This window comes from Lathyrus oleraceus, chromosome 7, assembly GCF_024323335.1.
Source record: "Lathyrus oleraceus cultivar Zhongwan6 chromosome 7, CAAS_Psat_ZW6_1.0, whole genome shotgun sequence".
NCBI lineage: Eukaryota > Viridiplantae > Streptophyta > Magnoliopsida > Fabales > Fabaceae > Lathyrus > Lathyrus oleraceus.
In genome coordinates, this window is record NC_066585.1 from 125536929 (window position 1) to 125562243 (window position 25315).

The 25315-nt window shown below is 34.4% G+C and overlaps 3 protein-coding genes across 3 annotated transcripts; all 3 read left to right on the top strand.

Annotated features, from left to right (window-relative positions):
• The first annotated feature begins 781 nt into the window (after positions 1–781).
• On the top strand, positions 782–3398 carry LOC127101137 (protochlorophyllide-dependent translocon component 52, chloroplastic). The gene is made up of 6 exons (XM_051038474.1): positions 782–1478; positions 1644–1831; positions 1928–2013; positions 2100–2266; positions 2350–2538; positions 2647–3398. Exons 1-6 carry the CDS (start codon positions 948–950, stop codon positions 3088–3090), a joined length of 1605 nt encoding a protein of 534 aa, XP_050894431.1. The 5' UTR covers positions 782–947; the 3' UTR covers positions 3091–3398.
• A 7313-nt stretch (positions 3399–10711) lies between these two features.
• On the top strand, positions 10712–12903 carry LOC127100650 (uncharacterized). Its single transcript, XM_051037895.1, has one exon. It carries the CDS (start codon positions 10847–10849, stop codon positions 12683–12685), a length of 1839 nt encoding a protein of 612 aa, XP_050893852.1. The 5' UTR covers positions 10712–10846; the 3' UTR covers positions 12686–12903.
• Positions 12904–24552: 11649 nt separating this feature from the next.
• On the top strand, positions 24553–24987 carry LOC127102391 (uncharacterized). The gene has a single exon (XM_051039762.1). The coding sequence runs from the start codon at positions 24553–24555 to the stop codon at positions 24985–24987; it is 435 nt and encodes a 144-aa protein (XP_050895719.1).
• The last annotated feature ends 328 nt before the right edge of the window (positions 24988–25315 follow it).

The window sequence follows — 25315 nt, forward strand, 5'->3', positions numbered from 1 at the left end:
TTTACATCTTCTCATTTTTATGTTACTTTTCTCTTTTTCAATTTTATTTTTATCACATCTAGTATTCTCTAATCTCTCTCCTCTTATGTTCATTTTCTCACATTCTCTAATATCTTATATCCACTATTTTTTTGTTTCATTATAATGTTTTTGATATTGTTTTATGTTTTTTATATTACTTTTGTCAAATATAAGTTTTGCTCATTAAATTGGAAAATTTTGTCCATATATGATGATTTTTGTTGTTATTTAATAATGTATGAATGACTAAACAAAAAATTATGTTGTATTGTATATGTGTATGTTTGATTCAATAAAAATCTTGTAAAAAATGAACCAACTAAATCAGTTCAAATTGCATTGTTTTGGTTTCATTTAGTTTGTTTCGATTTTGTTTCTAAAAGTCAATCAAGCCGAACTGAACCACATATTTTTTTTCTTGCACTTCGAATGACTTTTAACGTAAAAATCACACCGTAGACACCCTTTATTTGATTTCTATTTTAAAAAATATTAGAATAATTATAAAAACGTATAAATTTTGATATATTTGATTCCAAATTAAGCCGGAAAGTTAATTATATTTAAAGTTAAGATTTATAATTTTTAAATTTAAACATAATTTTTTCCGATATAATTCACCTTTATTTAAAAATAATTTTCGTATAAAAAATACTAAATTTACATACACAGAAAAAATATATAATTTAGTAAAATTAATTAATAAATGATCCAATATACAAAATGCATAATTAATAATGAATATGTTAAATTATCAAAACGTGGACTTTTCCCTCACATTCTTGTTTGATAAAACTGAGCCTCATATTTCATTTCATAGTAAAAACGAACACATTAAACGTAAGCCTCTAGTTTCATCATCTCTTAAACCAAATCATTGAACAATGTGTTACCACTTTCTTCCTTAATCTTTGCACAACACAACAATGGAAGCTATGTTATCTTTCTCTGTTACTTCACTTCATATCCCAACACCTCTAGAAACCCCAACCCCATTCAAAAGATCCATCTTCCTCAACTCACAATTGCATTCAACCCTTCCATTGTTTACTAGAAACACTTCAAAATTCAAGCTTCTCACTGCCTTATCACCTTCTCCATTAACCGATTCTAGTACTAACCTTCAAGTGGATGATGATGATGATGAGGTAGAAGGTGAAACAGGTTCGGAGAAATTTGATTGGTACTCACAGTGGTACCCTTTGATGCCAATCTGTGATCTTGACAAAAGGGCACCTCATGGGAAGAAGGTTATGGGGATTGATGTGGTTGTGTGGTGGGATAGGAATGAAGGTGCATGGCAAGTGTTTGATGATGCGTGTCCTCATAGATTGGCACCTTTGTCTGAAGGAAGGATTGATCAATGGGGTAGGTTGCAGTGTGTGTATCATGGTTGGTGTTTTAATGGATCCGGTGATTGCAAGTTCATTCCTCAGGCACCTTCTGATGGACCTCCGGTAACTATTACTCTATCTTCACCACTTTAATTTCAAACCTCTATGATCAATTTTACTTCCATGACTGTGCTTGATTTTGAGCGACAAATATTGATTTTGAATGAATTAATTTTGTGAAATTGATTTTAGTTAAACTCATTTACTTTTCCGTAAACAAAATTGCAGATTCATACATCCAAGAAAGCATGTGTAGCTGCTTACCCAAGCATTGTGCAGAATGATATCTTGTGGTTTTGGCCAAATACTGATCCTCAATACAAAGATATTATTACAAGAAAAAAGCCACCATTCATACCAGAAATCGATGATCCGTCCTTTACTAGCTTAATGGGAAACCGAGAGATTGCTTACGGGTAAGATTTGAAGACTAATAAAAGTATGATATTTCTTTTGTAGTACATTTTATCGGCTTAGTATATTTTTCTAATTAATTGAATACGTGACTTCAGGTATGAAGTTTTGATTGAAAACCTCATGGACCCTTCGCATGTTCCATATGCACATTATGGATTAATGAAAACTCCACAACCAAAAGGTATATGATAAATCTTTTAACTTCAGCGAGTTTCTATTTGTTTTATATACGACAATCATATACTTAGGCCTTGATTAACTTAACAGTGAAAGCTGATAGAGAAGGAGGAAGACCACTTGAATTGTCAATTGAAAAGTTAGATATCAATGGTTTCACTGCAAATCAGGGTTGGAGCAAAAGTAAATTTATGCCACCAAGCATCTTTTATGCATATAGTGATCCAAATAAACCCGCATCTTCTGATGAATCTAAGGTAACAAACTGAGTAGCTATTACGATCCTTATATCACGATTTTTCGGTTTTATATAGGTGTTACATAATATATTTCTATGCAGAAATCATCGGTTCAGAGGAAATTTTCTTTGATCTTTATTTGTGTTCCTGTTAGTCCCGGTAATAGCAGACTGATTTGGTGCTTCCCAAGAAACTTTGGACTGTGGATTGACAAAATTGTACCGCGATGGATGTTTCATGTTGGACAAAACTTGATTCTAGATTCAGATTTATATCTTCTGCATCTTGAGGTAATTCCTTTTGTAAGATTCAGCTAAGCAAAAGTAACATTAATATACCCCTAGAAAACAATTTAGTAGTTTGATTCTTCAAATAATGTTACTCAATTATTTTGACAGGAAAAGAAAATAATGGATGTTGGTCAAGCAAATTGGCATAAGGCCTGTTTTGTGCCAACAAAAGCAGATGCTCTTGTGATTGGTTTTAGAAAGTGGTTAAAGAAATACGCAGGCGGTGAAGTTGATTGGAGAGGAAAATATAGCGGTGCTCTTCCACCTACGCCTCCTAAAGAACAGCTTATGGACAGGTACTGGAGCCATGTGGTGAATTGCAAGAGTTGCAATTTGGCGTATAAGAGCCTCAATGTGGTGGAAGTGATGATGCAGATCATATCTGTTGCTTCAATTGGGATTGTTGCCATAATGAAGCAGGGTATGGTTTCGGCTGCAACAAGAAATTCAATGGTTGTGCTGGCAGTACTTTCATTCGCGCTGTCGCGGTTGTTAGCTCACTTCATATACAAAAACTTCCGTTATCATGACTACAACCACGCCTTTCGCTGAAATGTGTTTCCTTAGCTATTGGTGTGCATCTTGGTTATATATATATAGAGTGAAGTTCTACAAAAACAAAGCCAGTAACTGTTAGTACCTAAGAGGAGTTTGGAGCATCTGTATATGTATGTGATACATATTAAGTTCATAACAGGCACATCGATTGAAGATGCATACATGTTTGATTCCACTCTTGTGTGTGGTAATACTGTGAAGAGAAATGATATATGTACACTTCAAAAATTGAACACTCCAAAGAACATTGTTATTGATATTTAAAATTATAATTACATAGATATTGAGTTCTCTCCTTTTAAGTCTTGGTTTTTCTCATAGTATGGGGATTTCTCATTCTACAAGAATATTTTGTTAGATAGACTCAGTATTTTATTGGAATTTTATTTGTACTGGATGGTGGAGAAGTATGCCTTAAAATATCTTAGTGTTAAAATCTTTAAGTGATAAAATGAAGGAAATTGTATTTTGAAACTTAGAAACTAAAATTTCAAAAAGGTGAATCGGGTCTGGGGAAGTGGCGGACGGTCTTTGGGGTCGGGTCTGGTTTAGGAGGTTCACGGTATTATGATTAGTCATTTTTATTGGCAGATTTTGTTGATGGGTCGTGTTTTGAGTTTATTATACCATTTGTTGGATTTCAACCATTATAAATATGTGCCTATATCATTATTTCTAAAACAATCTTGTGAATTTAGTCCGAAAAACAGCTTAAAGAAGTGGAAATCCTAGAAAAAATTTAGACAAACGAAAGTATAAATTCATATGGTTGTATTTTTGGAATTTGAATTTTTTTTTAAAGTATTTAAAGTGATTGAAAAACACTTTGAAGTTGTGTGATTTCTAAATAGAGTAGAAGATATTGAAAAACATCTTGCTAAAAAATAATGTTATTAAGAATTTGGGTGATAATTTTTTTATTATTCTTTTTTAATCTCGTAACAAATCTTAAAGTTATAATAAATTAGAATGACACTCTTTTTTTTTTTAAAAATAGATCGATTTGATGGAATTAAATAAATAAATTTTAAATGTTCTTGTCTTTTATTTTCCTCCTATTTAATGTGACTTTGCTTATATTAGTTGGCATTATTTTGTTATTTAAGCCTATTTATTTTGGCCGAAATGAGAGGTTAATTATGTGAATTGAGTAAAATAGAATGACAAAATTATAATTACAATATTTTAAATTATATAATTACAATATAATAATAATAATATCTACAAACATGTGCGACAACAATAGCAAGAATGTTTAGCTAGTTTATTAAAAAGAATTGTATTTAATGAAAAGAATAAAATATTTTTTTTATCCACAAATTATTTTGAATATGATACCTGAGTGTAAAAAGTTCCTTTAGTTATTTCAAGAATGAGGAATGCGATTTCTACACCCAAATTCTTATACCAATATTTACACCAAATACTTATATCAAATACTGTTCATCGTATTTATACGGTGAATAATGTCTTTTTAATAAAACAATATTAAATATTTATTTTAAATAAAAAAGTATTTATAAAAATAATTTAATAATAAAAATATAATATTTGTCATTAATCAATTTTATTATTGCATTAATCACAAAAATATATATTATTAACCACATATTTTTCTCCCAATAGCTTATTAACCGACTTCACTATTTTATTAACCAATAAAAAGACATAATATTAACCAAATTCTGACATTAATCTATAAATCAAATTATAAATTAATATCAAAACTCGGTTAATATTATGTATTTTATTGGTTAATAAAGTAGGAAAGTTGGTTAATAAGATATCAGGAAAATATGTGGTTAATACCTTATACTTTTGTGGTTAATATAATAATAAAATTGATTAATGACAAATTTTATATTTTTATTTTACGAAATTATTTTTAAAAAAAATATTTTTTAAAATATTTTTTTTTATTTAAAATAAAATTTTAATATTATTTTATTAAAAAACATTGTTCACCATATAAATATGGTGATCAGTGTTTGGTGAAAGTATCGGTGTAAGAATTTGAGTGTATGAATATCATTACTCTTCAACTATGATTAAGATGTATCTTAATATTGCTCGAATTTTTTTCTTCAAAAGAAGATCTTACGGTCCAAAAAGAAAAAAAAAACTCTTACAAATTAAAGAAATGAGGCTTCATAAATATCATCAACTAACATAAAGTTCAATTCACTTGTCTAAGAGATTTAAAGAATAAAAAGTTTATTATTGTTCAAAGTTGTTTAAAGAATGACTATAATTAGCGAGTCAATATGCACATTGATCTTCTTCGTGCAAAAAATGGATGAATTAGATCTGCCATTCCTTTTGCGTCATCTTTTTTATTCTACGAGTCGTTCTCAACCATCAAATTATTAATTCTCTTTTATCAAGCTAGCTTCTTCACATGCAACATCGTCTAGGGGTGTTCGCGGTGCGGTTTGGGCGGTTTTGACGATAAAAATCATCCGAACGCAAGAGAAAAAAGCATGCGGTTCGGTTTGGTTTGGTTGACTTTTAGAAATAAAACCAAACCAAACCAAACCAAATCAATGCGGTTTGGATTAGTTCGGTTGGTTCGGTTTTTTACAATATTTTTATTTAACCATACATACACCTATAGAGAACAATGTAACTTTGTGTTTAGTCATTCATACATTAGTAAATAACATCAAAACTCATCATATTTAGAGAAAAACTTCTCATTCAATATACAAAAAATTAGATTAGAAAAAAATGGAATAAAAAATATATATAAAATAATAGCATAAAATAATATCAAAAACATATGAGAAGAGAGATTAGAGAAGATGAAAAAAAAACATAAGAGATGCGACATTGAGAAGAAATGTGCGATAAAAATGTAATTAGAAGATAAAACAATAATATAAAATATGAAAAAGAAAGAACATAAGAGAGGACATATTTGAGTAGAAAAGGTGAAATGTACATGGCAAAGAAGACGAAAAGAATGTGCGGTACTACTAGGAGAGATTTAAGAAGGTTAAAATTGAAACCCTAAGTGTGAGTAAGAGAAAATCGTTTGTAATTGTAAGGTTAAGACATACTAGGTTTGAGTTTTGGATTGGATGTGGGATAAGTGAAGTTTAGATGGTAACATAATGCGGTTTGGTTTGGTTTAGTTCGGTTTGCAAAATACAAACCGCAAACCAAACCAAACTGTGCGGTTTTGTTAAAAAATGACCCAAACGCATCCGAACCAAATGCGGTTTTTTGCGGTTTTGGGTTGGTTTGGTTTGGTTTACGGTTTTCTATTGGGTTGGTTTAGTTTTGAACACCCCTAGCATCGCCCATATTTTCGCGATGAGAGGATCACACAATCCAATTTTCCGTGCATAGCCCCCACCTAATTTTCAGAGAAATCTCTTAATAGGCCTCCACATTTGGTTGTGGACATATACTTTTTGTAAGTTGTATCACAATTGAGCTTAATCCAATTGTTATTCGGATCATACCAACAAACATGTTTGATCTTTGGGTTCAAGAACCTAACATTGTTCTACACCCGATTGTCATTCTCAATATCCTTCACCAGATGCATAAGTGTATTTGTTGGGTTGTCCAGTCGCTGGAAAACCCTCTTCAAACATTAATTTGTTATTCCATTTCCACAAGTACCAACATGATATCATAAAAGTTGACTTCGAGTGTACTTTGTAAAATATTTCCATATTTTCTATCAGATTGTACGTGATCCACTCCCTGCAAGAAAAAGAGTAAAAATGAGACATTGTTAGAAAGAACAAGTCTAATTCATACATGTGTTGCATAAGGGTCGACCCGAAGCATATGAATCAAAGTATCTTTAGTATCTCTACACCATTTGCAATCAACAGTGATTATTAGGTTTCGGTTGTGTCGTCTACAATTTATCAAAAGTCTCTTGTGTACAACAAGTCAAGTGAACGTTTTAATTTGACGAGGTTCTTTCCATTTCTAAATGATTTTCCAGTCAATATCGAGATCAATAACAGCTAAATATGAAGATAAATATTTATAAGCATTGCTCACAAGAAAAATCATAATCTCTATTATCACCTCACCCTAACTTGTACACACCATCATCAGAAGGGGGGGACAACCATAATGTGATTAATCTGCTCATCAGTAAACCAACTCTAAAGTAACTCAAGATTTCAATTCCCTTTTTTATTGACGATGCCTTTAACTAGTAAGGTGGAATTTACAATCATATATGCTTAGGGAAAATTTATGAAAAGTAATTGCTTTATTGAAGTCTAGTGGTCTAGCCAAAAGTTGACCCTCGTGTCGTCCATGAGCTTCCACTTAATATTTTTCTCGAATTTATCACACTATTTTGCTAACAATTTTCATAATAGAGAATTATTTGACTTATTTTTCACTAGATTTTGATTCATGTCAAACTTATTAATGAGCACTTGACACCATATATCTTTAGGGTTAGTCAATAAGTTCTTAAGAATTTTAAGTAGAAAAACATTATTTAGTAACTAAGTTTGTTTTATGTCAAACTTATTAATGAGCACTTGATTCATGTCAAACTTATTCATGTCAAACTTATTAATAAGCACTTGAAAATAAGGTTAGTCAGCAAAGTCTTTAGACATACAATAAACCTCTCAACGTGTGGGTCTTGTGTTTTCCTACATAAATTATCATTGGATTTATTTTATAACTCATTACAAATAGTTATAGAAATTTTAGCTTAATTGCATATGAAAGTAAGAGATGAAACTTAACATTGTTCTCTATTTCTAGAACTTCTCCCATAATTAATGTGTAATATTTGCTCGCAAGATATTTTCTTAAAATGGATGCTAATGCTAATAATTTAACACGGAAAACTATTGTTCATAATTTAACACTTTTTTTATAAGCCCTAATTTAACCCTTGTACCAAAATAAGAATAATACAATTATATTGAAAAAAATTATCAGCATGTGATTTTTTATTTTTAAGAAAAGAAGACGGTGAACCGATGATAATGAAAGGGGAAGAAAGAGCTTTCACATGGGTGTGTTGCATGACGGGGTAGAGAAGAGAGGTCATTGCTCTTATTAGGGTTCCATGGTTTTGTCTTGATGAATTATTGTTGTGTTAGGAAGCTGAAATTTGATGATTGATCGTGTTTATACATGTGATTATGTGACTGAAATTATATTCGTAGTATCATGGTTATGCATGTATAAAATTCTTCCGTTGATGAATGTTTGAGTTCTTGAATTGTGTACATGATTGTTGATGAATTGTTATGAATCATGATGAATATGAGCGTTATAGTGTGTTGGTGATTGTGATAACATGTTTCTATTGTTAAATTTGTATTATGGTTTATTTGATTTTGGAAAAATTGGATGGAGTCATGAATGGAGGTTTAGGGATGAAAAAGATGAAGAAGTATGTGAAAATTGTTTTTTTTTGGAAAACAACACACTGACAATCAATTGCCTCCCAATGACAATCGATTGCACTAATGTAAAATTTGAAAAAAATGTTGATGACAATCGATTGCAGGGGGAGTTAATCGATTAATTGCCTAGAAGCGTGATTTTTTTTAAGTCAGTAACGAATCATCTTTGATGACAATCGATTATCACCCTATGACAATCGATTGTCCTAGGCTAAATTGTGAAAAATTATGTTTTAGCTTTTGTTAAATTGTCCAACGATTTTTATAGTAACTTTTGTTTTGTAGGTCCAAATGAGACGATGTTCGAAGCGTTGGAAAACTAACACACATAGCTACCTCATGGTAGTGCTTGGTGAAATAATTGAGTTGTAGTCGTGTTCCCACTATAGAAATGTATGTGATGACATGTATGAATAATTAGCAAATCGTTGTGGTTGTTTAATGATGTATTGATATTATAATGTATTAACATGATTGAATGCTTGTGAATATGCATTTGATGAGTTACTGTTGTTTGGGGTTGTTTGTTAATTGTCGTAACATTGATTAATTATTGGGTATGGTGAATGATGTTGTGCGTAATGGTGTAATATGCATTGTGATGATTTTTGTGATTTTTGTGGTGATAATGCATGTTGTTGAGAGTTATGCATCAAGGTATACAGGCTTCTGTCCAGTTTTGGTGTGCTCTGGTCCTATTTTAGGGATTCAGGAGTGATTAGCTGGTTCCATATGAGAATCGGTGAATCGTTACTTATGGTGATAGTAACGATTTGGTGTGCTCTGATCCTATGATGGAGATTCAGAAACGAGATGGACTTGTGTTGTCCATAATGGTATCACATGCATAAGTGCCACTTGTGTATGATTGGGTGTGAGATATTAGTGATGATGATTTGTGTGATGAATGTGTACCTTGTTGTATGTTTTCTACCTTAGTATTCTTTACACTATTTATAATGAATGTTGTTTCTCACCCCCTTTGCTTCATGTTGTCCACCATGGACATCTTGGACATACTCAGGAGTGATCATCAATGATGTGTGTGAAAGGTGGCTTATTGGAGCCACTCTTCGATTTTATTTATTGCTTTATCATACATTAGTGGTTTATTTGGTGCTCTGATTTCATAACACCGGGGACGAGAGTTGTTATGCTTTATGTTGATGTTGATTTTGTTGTTTTGGAGTTTAATACTTATTTATGAAGTTGTTATAAAATGTTTTTCTGATGCATAGTTTCAAATGCTTTGATATGTTTTCAAAATATTATCGTTGGTAACACCTTGAATTGTCGTGTAATACTTTTTATATAAATTCTGGGATTTACGGTGTTACATCACCCGCATCTTTATCATTGATCATTATCTTGTATTTGTCCTCTTCATTGTTATACCACCATAATATATATTTTGAATTATCAAGATCACTAATCTCTTTCAATATTCTAGTAGTGTCAAAGAAGCTCCACTTGTCAGGATCGATGTCATCTAATGTATGTTCGTTTCCCCCTTTGTAATAGAATACACAGTCCATAACAAATCTACCCTCATAATAAAAATTCAAACAAAAACTCATCACTAGAAATTTCACTTATGATTTTCAAGAAAAAACACCAAAAAAAGGATGAAAGGAACCGACTTTATCTTAGTCACAAGCTACATTTATCTCCCATTGTCGAAGAAAGACCAGACATAAATAATGGATGAAGTGTGCGTTGCTTTTGTTATCCTCAATCGTCTACCTTAATCGTCTACCTCAGTTGAATGCTGTCTTCTTCTACCTCAGTTACAAACTTCATTCGTCTACCACATACACCTCCCTTGAAGTTTCAGATTTTTTCAACCCTAATTATATAGACAATATAAAAATCTATTTAAGATTTTTAAAGAATTTTTTAAGGAACAATAATGCAAAACCACATCAATAATTAGAACTGAAAAAAATAATTTTTCATCAAAAAAAAACTTAAAAAAAAAAAGTCTCGTTAACATCGTTAGCCATATTACATTTTTTGTAACAAAAATAAAAAATAAAAATCAAATAAAATTCAATATTTAAAACTTTTCCAAAAAAAAAAAAGTACATGATCGAAAAATAAAACCCTACCAACTTACATAGAAAGAATTAACCATTTCAGTCATAAATCCATAATATAAGAATAATAGTAAAAAATTACAGTCGTTTTTAAATTGAAAAATTATCAGCATGATTTTTTATTTTCAAAAAAAGAAAGAAGATGGTGAACTGATGTTGACGATAGAGTAAATGTGAAGGCTTCCTCTGCTTTTCTTACAACTGGGAAGTCGCGAATCGCGACAGTAAACCAAATGACTCAGTCGGTGAATGCACCTCCCCACCAGATTCACAATCAGATCCACCCTCACCATCATCACTAACAACACTCTTTCTCCACTCACAACAATTACATTACCAATTTCAGATCTCAAAACCAAACCCAAAAAAATGAAGGATTCAAACTCAAATTCAAGCACAAACACCATTCGAACCGAACCCATAGCCCAAAACATAATCAAACTCATAAGCAACCTCTGTTTCTCAATCTTCGTCTTCTCGGTTCTCATCTTCACCGTCATTGCAATCACATACCAACCACCCGATCCATGGCTTCAGTCTTCCCCAGCTCTCACCAACCTCTTCACCCAAACTGAAAACTCCACCTTCCACATCGACACCTCCGTCATCAAAACCGGCGAAGATATCCCCCTTTCCCCACAGGACTCCCCTCTCCCTCTTCCTTCCTCCGCCGTCGCCGCTAATGCAACCCCCGCCGTCACCGAAGCTCTAATTGAAAAATCCGAGGAGAAAATCGCGAACTCCTCAACTACCTGTGAAGACCTCCCTGAAACCCTAAACTGCTCCGATCCTCGAGTCCTTATCACTATCCAGAGATTCAACCTCCGCGCTTTCAAGTCAATTTCGTTCTTCGAGTATCGAACTCCCGTGAACGGAACCGTTCCCGGCGAGTGCGACGTATCCTGGCGCTTCCGTAACAAGAGAGAGAAATCATGGCGGAAGTACCGCGATTTTCGTCGTTTCAAGATTACTGTAACAGATGACTGTCGCTATAAGGTTATTCACGCCGGGGGATTTCATTCTGGCACTAATGCGCGTCGAAACCCGGTGCTCCGGTCGAGAACAGGAGGGAGTAAGGGGAAAACTGTGCCGCTAATTTCGACGCGGGATGATGAAATCAATGACACGATTCCGACGTTGGGTTCGGAGAGTAATTTCAGGAGTGGTAAGTATTTGTATTACTCACGAGGTGGTGATTATTGCAAGGGTATGAATCATTATATGTGGAGTTTCTTGTGTGGTTTGGGGGAAGCTATGTTTTTGAATAGAACTTTTGTTATGGATTTGAGTGTTTGTTTAGGTTCAATGTATAACCCTAGTAATAAAGATGAGGAAGGGAAGGATTTTAGGTATTACTTTGATTTTGAGCATTTGAAGGAGGTGGCTTCTATTGTGGAAGAAGGTGAGTTTTTGAGAGATTGGAAGAGATGGGATAAGACTCATCTTAAGAAAAGGAAGGTTCCTGTTAGGAAAGTTGTCACTCACAAGGTTACTCCTATGCAGCTTCAGAAAGATAAGAGCACTGTCATTTGGAGGCAATTTGATTCCCCTGAGCCTGAGAATTATTGGTATAGGGTTTGTGAAGGTCAAGCTGCTAAGCATATTCAGAGACCTTGGCATGCTTTGTGGAAATCTAAGAGGTTGATGAACATTGTTACTGAGATTAGTGGAAGAATGGACTGGGATTTCGACGCAGTTCATGTGGTGCGTGGGGAGAAAGCTCAAAATAAGGAGCTATGGCCTCATTTGGATTCCGATACTTCGCCGGATGTTCTTCTTGACAAGCTCAAAGGGATGGTACAACCTTGGAGGAATTTGTATGTTGCCACGAATGAGCCGTATTATAATTACTTTGATAAGTTGAGATCGAGTTTCAAAGTCCATTTGCTTGATGATTATAAGGAACTGTGGGGAAATTCAAGTGAATGGTACAATGAAACCAGTCTTCTCAACAATGGAAAGCCTGTTGAGTTTGATGGGTACATGAGAGTTGCGGTGGATACGGAAGTCTTTTACCGGGGAAAGACTCGTGTCGAAACATTCTATAATTTAACTAATGATTGCAAAGATGGAGTTAATACATGCTGATCAGGTTGGAACTGCTTATTTTGATACGTATTCACTGTACAATCAGATGTTTGTTCTGGATTCAGTTTCAGATTCACACCATGAGGTTATATTTAAGCTCACTGTTGTGCTTGCTTGTTCTTTTATTGTATTGATTGATGATTTATTATTACTTGTGTTGATTATCATGATTTTGTACACAGCATATATCATAGAATCTCTTTCTCTCTTTCTCTGAAGTTATGTTCTTCCTCATAAACTGCTTTTCCCATTTCCCATTATCTTCATTACTTTTCTCATTAAAATACCTTGTTCCCAGAATGACCAAACCAAATTGAAAATCACAAGGGCTTTTGCTGCTGCCCTCTAATAATGAAAACAATAACTAAACAGAAATGGATACTACATTATGACATCTTTAAACACAACTTGGCACCCTGATTAATCTTAGGACCAAATTATTTATCTCAATCCTAAGAGCTCTACATAGGAGCAATCCTCCCTAGTCCCTCTCTCCCTGAAACAAATCTAACACAAGCTATATATGAATTTAGTTTGCATCATTTCTGTATTTCTGAATAACTGATTTATGATGCTACTTTGAACTAATTTGTATGCCTGGAGGAAGTATCTAACAGGGTATATCTGTAATTAATTTACATCATTTCTGTCATTTTCTTGCACTGCTTGCACGGCTTGTCAAGATCTTCACATCCCTATTTAATGTTTAATCGATAATACAAATTACAAGGCATACCTAATTTGGTGCTCATCAGTTTGTATTCAAGCAGAAAAGAAATTCTTCTAAGCATTTAACTACGTAAAATTTATGTTAGAGGCACTGCTGTGTCTTACTAGAAAATAAAATGGCTCATGATACCTTCTAATAAGTTGTTTGGGTGCTCAATACATAATTAATTTTAAGGAATTGCGGACCCCACTCTAATACATAATTTTAGGGAATTGCTTATTTCACCATAAGAGGTGGAAAAAAATACCTAAAGAATTTTGAAAATATCCTTCAGAATTTTCAATGTATTTTCGAAAGCATATTTTTTACATTAAAACATATTCTAAGTGAGACTTATGATTTTTTTAATCTAAATACCCCTATTTTTTAAAAAAAAATCTCAATAATTCTGTTTTCAAAAAATTTCCCAATCTACCCCACTTTGAAGAGGAGTCGTCTGATGAATTGGCGTCTGCTCTTAAACTTAGAGAGGAGACACCAATTGGATTGACTAGTGCTCCTTGTGTTGCCAATCCAATTGGTGCCTACGTGTTAAGCTTTAAAGGAGGCGCCAATTGGTCTGGCACATGTGTGTGTTTTGTAATTTTTTTTGAAAAACACTGTACATGATAAATAAAGTTGAAATCGGACCAATTCATATTAATATTAATATTAATATCCGTTTACACAAAAAAGACTAATGTCGATGACCGAGATCACCTAACTGACCTCCGGTCCCACATCCCCTATCTACCCGAACTCGTGGCCCTAACCCACGTTGATGATTCACCCCAGGTGTTTGAGTATCTGAGAACCCAGGAACATCACCACCAACTGCAGGAGATTACCTCAGATAGTTAGACAAATCAACGTAGTCTTGTGTGTGCATCGAAGGGGTACCGCCATAGTTGAGTTCATGATCCATGCCAGAGTAGTTGGGTTGTGTTTGGGTTGTTGGAGGGCGACCAAGACGATTGAAGGGAGACATTGGTGTAAATGTTGCGTCGATGAAAGGTTGAAATGATTGTTGTGGTGTTTGGTAGACATATGGTTGTTGAAGATTTTGGTTTTGAGATGTTTGAGCTTCTTGGCTATGGTAAGAGGAGGGACGGTTGATGTTAAATGATCGTTAAGTGTTTTGGCTAAGGCGGCTATGGTAGGGTGATGTGTTGGGTGCATAGCGATGTTGGATCTCTTGATGATGATCTAGTTGTTGGTGGTGGTACGGGGTATGCTCTTGGTATTGTGGTTGGGTGTACGTCATGTTAGAGTTGTATGTTTGTGTGTTTGTGGATCGGAAAGTTTGATGGATAATGGGTTATGAGTAGTCGGTCTGACAATGTTGTTGGGGGCTAGATGTTGAGCCTTCTGGTGTGTAAGTTGCCTGGCGTGGGTCGGATAGGTACATATCCTCGACGATGAACTCAAATCCAACTGATTTGTACCAAGTCATATAATTACGACTTAGTTTTTCTTCAGTTGGCATCACAACGTCTGTTAAGACATGGTCTTGGCGGTGCTTCCATTTGCGACACTCAGATCTAGCGAAGTTTTGCCATGGGTTAAAGTTCCATTGGTCGTTAACTTTGTGTAGATGTCATTCTCATAGGTTTGCCGGGGGATCTGGGATGTGTTGAAGCATACCGAACTGCAATTTAACACGATCACTATTGTGCATCTCCACAGTGGTGAATCTTATGATCGGTGTGCATGCAGTCCAAACGGCTGCGTCTTGTTCATTGATGTCATGGTCATGATCCAAATTTAGATATAGACGCCAAATAAACTGAAATGTGAACATATATTACATTATAAATTTGGTAGAAGAAATTAACAAATTATTACGAAATAATTAGGTTAATGGTCATACATTTGTCGGTCGAAGGTGATCCAAGAGATTGCTATACTGGGTAATACAGTGTCTAGGACATCTGTTATAACTCATACCATGTGCCGACCATCTGCACCATAAAAGTAAAAATATTATTTAGAGATAATAATTGGTAAAGTAAGTAAATATAGTCCATTTTTAAGAACTTACTTTTGTGCATAAGGGAATGTGAATGGGTTGTTGTTGACGGGCGCTAGGGACGGTAGTTTGGACCAACCCCATGCTTGGAGCAAAATAGCACATCCAGAAAATGTAAATGTGTCTTTGTGTGCATTTTTACACAAAGAGCTATAAAGATAAGTCAAACAAGCGAACCCCCAATTGTAACTTCCTATTCTATCTACATGTCTTAGTAAAGGTAAATACATAACATGCATACTAGAACCACTACCTTCGGGAAATAAAAATGAACCAATTAAAAGCATAATGTAACACCTAGTTTTTATTATTCGAGCCTCTTCGGTAGAATTCTCATCTAACTGTAAGCTGTTATAATATGCCTTAAGGCGTGAAAGGAGTATACCTTGACCTCTCGAGTTATCATCTAACAAATCAACATCCAAGAGGTCTATGCAAATTGAATTCCTATAGTTGGTTTTACCATTTACCGCCTTACCTTCGACAGGCAGTCCCAATAACATGTAGACGTCTTCTAACGTCACAATACATTCACCGGTTGGAAACCAGAATGTGTGTGTCTCGAGACGCCATCTTTCACATAACGTAAGAATAAATTTATCATCCACCGACCAAAATATTATTTTGCTTATATGTCCAAAACCGGCGAGTTCGACATACGGTTGAATCATCGGGTCCATGTGTACAAATTCGTGGACCCGAGTTCGAAACCTAGAAACATCCTATAAAAGATAAACAACAAATTAAGTATCGTTATTAAAAATTATTCTAGACAAATAATAGAAGAATTAAACGCTTACATAAGTTGCTATGTTTGCAATTGTGCCTCTGTGGGATTCTGGTTGCAACACTATTGAGTTGTATATTACTCTTCAACCAAGTATACCATCTCAGCAATCTCAGATAACTAATCAAGTTGAATCTGATGAATTTGATTCAGAAAACTCAGATGACGCCGACCCAGAAGCAGAAGCAGAATTGAATGTCGTTGATGAAGAAAAAGAAGAGACCGAGACACAGGTCGATCATATGTTGAACAACAACATTGAAGATGATGATCAACCATCGCCATTACCTCCAAGTCATGTATATAATCCGCCTCAACATATGAGAAACATGGATCTGCATGACGATGAAACATCTAACAGTGTTTTTTATAACCCGTATCCACGATCAGAGGGTGAGTTAAAAGTGGGAGACATGTTCCGCACTAAAGAAGAATGTGCGCGAGCTATCAAAAAATTTCACACGAATAACTCTGCTGATTTCATTATGAAACGCACTGATTCGAGAAAGTATGTCATCGAATATCGTAACATCCTTTGCAAGTTTCGGTTGGCTGCGTCTCACAAAAAGAGAAGCGACTCTTGGAGATAGCTTTTATAGACCCACCTCACAATTGCATTGCAACTAATGTTGAACAAGATCACCGTAAATTAAGCGCTGCATTGATATGTTAAGACATTTTGCCGCTTGTTAAGAAAGACCCATCAGTGAAGGTGAGTATAATAATATATCATATCGTCACAAGATATAATTATACTCCATCTTACAAGAAAGCGTGGATTGCGAGGACAAAGGTTGTTGAACATGTATTCGGAAACTGGGAGGATTCATACAAAGAATTGTCATGGTTTTCATGGGCCCTAAAAACATACGTACCAGGAACTGTTGCAATTATGGAGACATTGCTAGCATTTACGCCAGACGTAATCTATGTTACTGGAAATAGAATCTTTCACCGCCTCTTTTGGGCATTTGAACCGTGCATCAAAGGTTTTGCATTCTGCAAACCTATTATTCAAATTGATGGAACATGGTTATACGACAAATACAAGGGTACTTTGCTTATGGTTGTTGCACAAGACGGCAACAACAATGTCTTTCCCATTGCCTTTGCTCTGGTTGAAGGTGAAACCGCTGGTGGTTGGGATTTCTTTCTTTAACATCTTATAACACATGTCGCTCCACAAGCCAATCTCTGTTTGATTTCAGATAGACATACTGCCATTGAGAGTGCTTACAATAACCATGATAACGATGACATGATCCTCCTTCTACCCATGTCTATTGCATTAGACATATCACACAAAACTTCATGCGTGCAATCAAAGATAAGAACCTTCACAAAAAAGTGGTGAATGCTGGGTATGCTCTAACTCAGCCGTCATTTCAATATTACCTTGATGAAATTAGATTGTCTAATGCAGATGCAGGAAGATGGGTGGATAGCATACCAGTAGAGTAGTGGACAAGGGCATTTGACGGAGGCTGTAAATGGGGCCACATGACAACAAACATTGTGGAATGCATGAATGGCGTATTCAAAGGCATTAGAAATCTACCAATAACCGCTTTGGTCAAAACAACCTATTATAGGTTGGCTTCTACCTTCGCAACCAGAGGTGAAAGATGGAGTGCAGTGTTGATGTCAGATCAAATATTCAATGAATGTTGTATGAAAGTGATGAAAGAGGAAAGTATCAAAGCTAGCACACACGCAGTTACAGTCTTTGACCGTCATAGGAAAAATTTTAGTGTACAGGAAAAATGGACCACAATGAGGGGAGGCCAAATTTATCCTATGCTGTCAAACTAAATAAAAGTTGGTGTGATTGTGGAAAGTTCCAGGCCTTTCGTATTCGTTTCTCCCATGTCATTGCGCCATGTGCACATACTCTCCAGGACACTTACAACCATCTATCTGATGTTTACAAGACCATTATCGTCATGAATGTGTATAACAAAAGCTTCTCAGTGCTACCAATGGAGGAATACTTGCCTCCATATGAAGGTGACATAGTTTGGCACAACGATGAGATGCGAAGAAAGAAAAAAGGACGGTCAAACAGCACGCGTATTAGAATAGAAATGGATACGACTGATAAAATGATAAGACTATGTATTATATGTCGTCAACCATGACACAATAAGAACAACTGTCCCAATCTAGGAGCAACATCTACATCATAAGATAGTATGTCCTTTAATTTTTGTAACCTTGGATTTTTATATGTCATTATCTTTTTGTTACAACAAGGTTAACAACAAACATCACTACAACATAAGCAAACTTAATTACAACAATCAAACTGATGTCATCTCGTCCAAACATCATTTCCCTAACATCCTTATCAGTCTTAACTCGCACCCAACCAAATATATTATCGAGTCTCTCAATACTTCTAATTTTCCCCTTTCTGGTATTTTTCCATCTAACCAACGAACCAACTCCCTCTTTAGTTGATCTAAACTACAGATGTTCCAGAAGAGCATCAACATCGGAGGTTTGTGTCTCGAATAAATCACTTTTCCATAGCGGCGACGAACACCAAACATGTTTGCAATATGATGAAATGAGATGTGGAAAAATGATTCACACAACACCTCTATTTATAAAACAAAAAATGCACGTTACACTGAGGCGCCAGACCAATTGGCACCTCCTCTTCCAAATAACACATGGGCGCCAATTGGATTGACAACACCATGTGTTGTAGCCAATCCAATTTGCACCTTCACTTAATGTTTAAAGGTAGGCGTCAATTGGTCTGGTGCTTATGCCCTACTTTTTTTTTTGAAACTGGGATGGTTTGGGAATTATTTTGAAAACTGGGTTATTTTGGGATTTTTTTTGAAAAGCTGGGGTATTTGAGTAAAAAATTTGATGATAAACTTGTGATCAATCAAGATGTTCTATTGGATCAAAGCAAAGGGTGGGATTAGAGCAAAGGGTCAGTTCGACAAGACTTAGATACAGTTGCAACTATGTGAAGAAGACCAACAAATCAAAGTCCCAACCAATCAAAATGAAGAACCACCTGAGTAGAATGTTAGGAGATCGATTAGAGCAAGAACTGAGTCGACAATGCTAGATGAATATGAGATATTTTCATATCAAGTAGTCGATGCAGATGGTGACTTAATAGAAGAAGCAATTATGATGTTTGAAGCATAACCAATCAATATGTATCAAGCCATGAATGATTTGAATTGGTTAGCATACGTGAAAGAAGAACTCAAGGAAATCGAGAAGAATAATACTTGGGAGATTGTCGAAGAGTCAATCAAGAAGCCAATTGATGTGAAGTGGGTTGACAAGCTAAAACGAAGGCCAAACAGTGAAGTTTCCAAGCATAAGGCAAGACTAGTGGCGAGAGTTTTTTTGCAAAAACCTGGTATTGATTTCGACGAAGCGTATGCACCTGTTCCAAGGTTGGAGACAATCATAATTGTTATGTCAATAATAGCTTACAATGGATGGAAGATACATCAGTTGGATGTAAGTATTAATCAAGTGGGATCACTTCTTGTCTTTATAAAATGAAAATATAATGGTGTTATATAAGCCTAACAGTTTGAATAGAAACCTCAGAGAATAATAAGGAATAAGAAACTATAATAACTTATAACTCATGATACTTATTCAACTTTCCTATTATTAAACTTATCAAAATTAACATTTCTATTTATAATAAATATTAAGTCTTAGTAAATAATACCAATAAATTCCTCCCCTTAAACTGAAATTCTCATTGAGCATACAATTTAACTTTCAAGTGGTTGTATTTCCAGTAGCTTCTTAAGTTTCACAAACTTATCCAATTTTAATGGATTTGTCATAATATCTGTAATTTATTCTTATGTTCCATAAAAAACCAACTTTACCACTCCCTCATTTGAAAGATCATGTAAATAATGATATCTGACATCAATGTGTTTAGTTCTATGATGCATCATAGTATTTTTAGAGAGCTTGATTGATGAATTATTGTCACAAAGAATAGCAATACATTTACAATGTTTTCATCTCCAATTTGTTCAAGAACACCCTTCATCCAAACACAATGACAAGCACATGAGGTTGTCACCACATATTCAGCTTCAGTAGAGGATAAGGTAATGATGACTTGCTTTTTTGAACTCCAACAAACCGATGCCTCGCTTAGTAGAAACACATACCCTAAAGTACTATTTATATCGTCTACATCTCTTGCATAATCAATATCAATATATGCCAAATTTTTCGAGGTAGTCCTTCTTCTATAAAACAATCCAAAATCCAAAGTACCTCTTAAGTACCTCAATGCTCTTATAGCAATTTGCATATGTTCCTCCCTTGGATTAGCCATGTAATGCGAAATCAAACACACTACGTACATCATATCTAGGCGTGTAGCTATAACATACATTATACTACCTACCAATTGCTTATACAAAGTTAAATTAACATATTCCCCACCTTCTCTTGACATTACAGTTCCAGGAACTATTAGATTTTTGACAGAGTTACAATGCCACATATTGAATCTTTCCAAAACTTCTCTTGTATATTTCTTTTGGCATAAGTGAATTCCATTTGCATTTTGACTTACTCCAACTATAAGGAAGAACCTCATTTTACCAAGGTCCGTAATCTTAAATTGTTTCATCATGGATTGCTTAAATATTGCACACAGTTCTTCATTATTCCCAATATATATTAAGTCATCAACATAAATACTTACCATGATTATTTTTTCTTCTCTTCTCTTAATGAATAAAGTATGGTCATGTTTACTTTTTGTAAATCCCTCTCGTTGGAAGTAACTACCGATTCTGCTAAACCATGTTCTTCGCGCCTTCTTTAGGCCATGTACGACTTTGTTCAACCTATATACCGTTTCTTCCTCTATGTGTTTAATGAAGCCCTCAGGTTGATCCACATATACCTCTTCCCTCAATTCTCCATATAAGAAGGCACTTTTCACATCCAACTAGTATACATTCCATCTTTTTTGTGCTGCCACAACCAATAAAATTCGAATTGTGTCACATCGGGCAACAAGAGTATATACTTAATTATAGTCTACCCATTTTGTCTATGTATACCCTTTTGCAATAAGTCAGGCTTTGTACTTATCAACCTTGCCTTCTTCGTTCAGTTTAGTTTTGTAAATCTATTTCGCTCCAATTTTCTTAGCTTGTGTTGGTAGATTCACTAACTCCCATGTTTTATTCTTCTCGATGGCATTTATTTCATGTTTCATGGCTTCTATCCATTTTACATCATTCACAACTTCCTTATAATCTTTGGGATCATCATTTGACATGAATAAAACCATTTTGACCTCTTGTTCTTCTTTAGAGAGGCCCTCACCACTTTCATAATCTTGCAGCCTACTAGGTGCTCTTCTCTCTCTTATTGGTCAATCCTTATGTTATCGCTCTTCATGTTGTCCTTCCTCATTTTGTAATGTATGCTCATGGTTTCCTTCATTACTCACCTCTGTTTTTGTATATGATTCTTCATCATAGTCCTCTATGTCACTACCATTGTGACCCCGATCAAGAGTAATTTCTCTTGCTTCTTCTGAATTTATGTTCCAATTCCATTTTTCTCCTTCTTCAAATGTGACATCCCTGCTTACTGTGATTTTCTTTAATATTGGATCATACAACCGGTAAGCCTTTTGATTCATCACTCACTCCAACTAAGATACATTTACGACTTCTATTATCAAGTTTAGTTATTTTCTGCTCAGGTATATGTATGTGTGCAATGGATCCAAACACCATAAAATAGTTAGCTATAGGTTTCAGTTCACTCCATCTTTCTTCTGGTATCATTTCCTTTACTATTTTGGTAAGGCTTTTGTTAATCACATGATTTGTCCATTTCGCAACTTCTGCCCATAAGGTCATTGGCATCTCTTTCTCAGTAAGTAAGGAGCGCACCATATTCATAATTGCTAGATTTCTTCGTTTGGCTACCCCATTTTGTTATGGTGTGAAAGCAACTGTTAATTTCCGTTTAATTCCATTCTCTATGCAAAAATTGATTGAACTTGTTTGAGGTAAATTCCCATCCCATGTCTGTTCGTAAACAACATATATGTTTATGAGCTTCTTTCTCAACCAGATTCTTGAAGCATTTGAATATCTCAAATGTTTCACCTTTTTATACAAGAAAATAAATCCAAGCTTTGTGAGAGTAGTCATCTACAAACACTAGAGAATTCTTTTACCACTATGAGAGATTTGAGTGATTGGACCACATAGATCTCCATGCATCAATTCAAGTTTTTCTTCTACTTTCCAATTACTTTTCTTTGGCATTTTGTCTCAGTGTTACTTGTCAATATTACACACTTCACAATCCCTCGTTGTTTCCTTGAACTTTGGTGGGGCCTTCACCACTTGTTTCTTCTGCATAGCAACAATGAACTTATGATTTATATGCTCGTACCTTCTGTTAAGTCAAGTTACTCTATGATGAATGCATTTTGATGAAGACAAAGCTCCAAGTTACAAGAAGGCAAAGATGTTACTCAAAGATAAAGCATTATTATTCAAGAATTTAAGCTATTGCATAACCTTCACTAAAGTCTTAGATGCTCAAGTATTCAAACAATCATTGCATAACCTTTCCTTGTGCATGGCAAATGTCTTAGGCTTATATTTTTCGTGTTTTTAACTAAGTAAATCGATTTACCTTGAGTGAAATTGATTTACCACTGAAGCCTATACATTTCCAAACGCAAATAATTAATTTTTCAACTAGGTAAATCGATTTACCTCTTATGGAAATCGATTTTCTACTATAAGTTTTTGAAATATTTTTAAACATTTCCATAGGGAAATCAATTTACCCATTATGTAAATCGATTTACCTCTGTGCGTTTTTGAAAAATCAATAGCTTTACTAACACCTCTTCATGCATCACTCCATGGAATCATTTCATTTCAACTTGACAATTGTTCATGATATATTTTAGACCTTTACCATGATTCATTAGAGGTGTTATGCACATATAAATACATAATTTTTCAAATTCAGAAATCATCTCTTCCAATCAAAACTCTTAGAATTTTCAGAATTCACATTTCTTGTTTTCAACTTTTATTCAAGATATTTTCTGCATATTTTCACATCATTCAAACCAGAAAATACTTGAGAAATCTAACATCTTTGTGTTTATGAATTATTGTCATTGGAAGAGAAGATCAAGTACATTGATATATCACTTAGCGTGATAATTATACTACAAACTTTACACTAAAAAACTATTGTTGTAATCCATATCTTATTTTTTAGAATTGTTGAAAATAAGATTGTTCGTTTTGTATTGCTTGTTTTTTTCAGAATTGGTTGTAAACACCTTGTTGTCCAGGATTGTTGGAAGCAAGAGAGATGAGTTTAAGAGGATTATTCTCATATCAACTTGGTGAATCACAAGAGGATTGTTCTTGGTGATTGTGTCGGTCTTGTACAAGTCCTAACATATAGTAAAATCTCTTTCGTGTTGAAAGAGGACTAGACGTACCTTCAGACTGTGAAGGGAACTAGGATACATCCTTGTGTTCTTTATTTTTCTGCATTTTATCGCTTTCTAAACTCATCACCAAACCAGAAAAATAAGAACAAACTTATCTCTAATACCATATTTTTTAATTGGTTCTAACTCACCCCCGTCTTGGGCGCACTCCGAACTTACAATTGGTATCAGAGCAGATTACAGGTAACCTACTTCTAAAAGATCCAATTGGCTTCTGCAAACTCAAATCCTATTTTTAGAGACGGTGGCAGCGATAACAAGCCCTCACTGTCTTCTGGAGAATATTTCGATTTTTGGAAAATATGTATGAAGGCGCATCTAGAGTCTCACGGAAAATATGTTTGGAAAGATGTCCTTGAAGGTCCTTTCATTCCTACTACGGTTGTTAATGGCGTTGGCACTCCTAAGCCCGAAGCATCATGGAATAAAGATGATGAGAAAAAGGTTCTTTATGACAAGAAAGCAATAAATCTTCTTCAATGTGCTCTTGGCATGGATGAGTTCTTTCTCATTTCAACATGTACAACGACAAAAGAAATATGGGATACTTTGGTCAAAACACATGAAGGAACCGCAAAAGTTAAAAGATCAAGATTGAATACTTTAATTCAAGAATACAAGTTATTCTGAATGCATCCCGTAGAATCAATTCTTAACTTCCAGAAAAGATTTGTGCATTTGACGAATCACTTTAAAATGCTCAGTAAGATTTTAACTAATGATGAACTTAATCTTAAAGTACTCAGATCTTTAACTAGGGAATGGCAACCGAAAGTGATGGCGATATCCTAAAAAGAAAAATCTATCAACGATGATGTCCACAACATTGTTTGGGAAACTCCAAGACTATGATATGGAACTTGGTAGACTTGAAAAGCATGAGAATCTAGACAAGAAATCCAAAAGCATTGCCTTAAAAGTTGATTCCAAAGAAGAAAAAGAAGACAATCCGAAGGAAGACGAGAACTCCATGCTTCTCGTAAAAAGGTTAGGTAAATATTTTGGTAGTAACAAAAATTCTAGCTTTGCAAGAAAGAAGAAATATTTTAACAAGAAGGAATCATCTACGTCTACTCAAAATATTACTTGCTATGAATGTGGAAAGCAAGGACATATAAAGACAGATTGTCCAAAACTCTCAAAGAAAAGTAGTTTCAACAAAAGAAAGGACTCAAAATCTAAAAGAGCTTATATTGCATGGGAAGATAATGAAGTGAGTTCATCTTCCGATTCCGAAAGCGAATAATGTGTTAATCTTGCATTGATGGCTTCACACCATTCCAATGATGAAGAAGAAAAGGTTAGTAATGAAACATCTTCTTATAATGATACTCAAGGTGTTATTGATGAACTTCTTAATGAATGTAAGATTTTGTATAAAACGGTGTCAACGCAAAAGAAACAAATCTTGTCTCTTGAAGAAAAGATTGACACCATGAAAAAGAATTTTGAAGTTGAAAAACAAAACTTTCTTGAAAAATAAAAAGAAAATCTTACATGCAAAAATTGTGATTCACTTAATTTTCAAATTGTTCAATTAAAAAGAGTTCTTGAAAGATATGAGAAAGGACAAG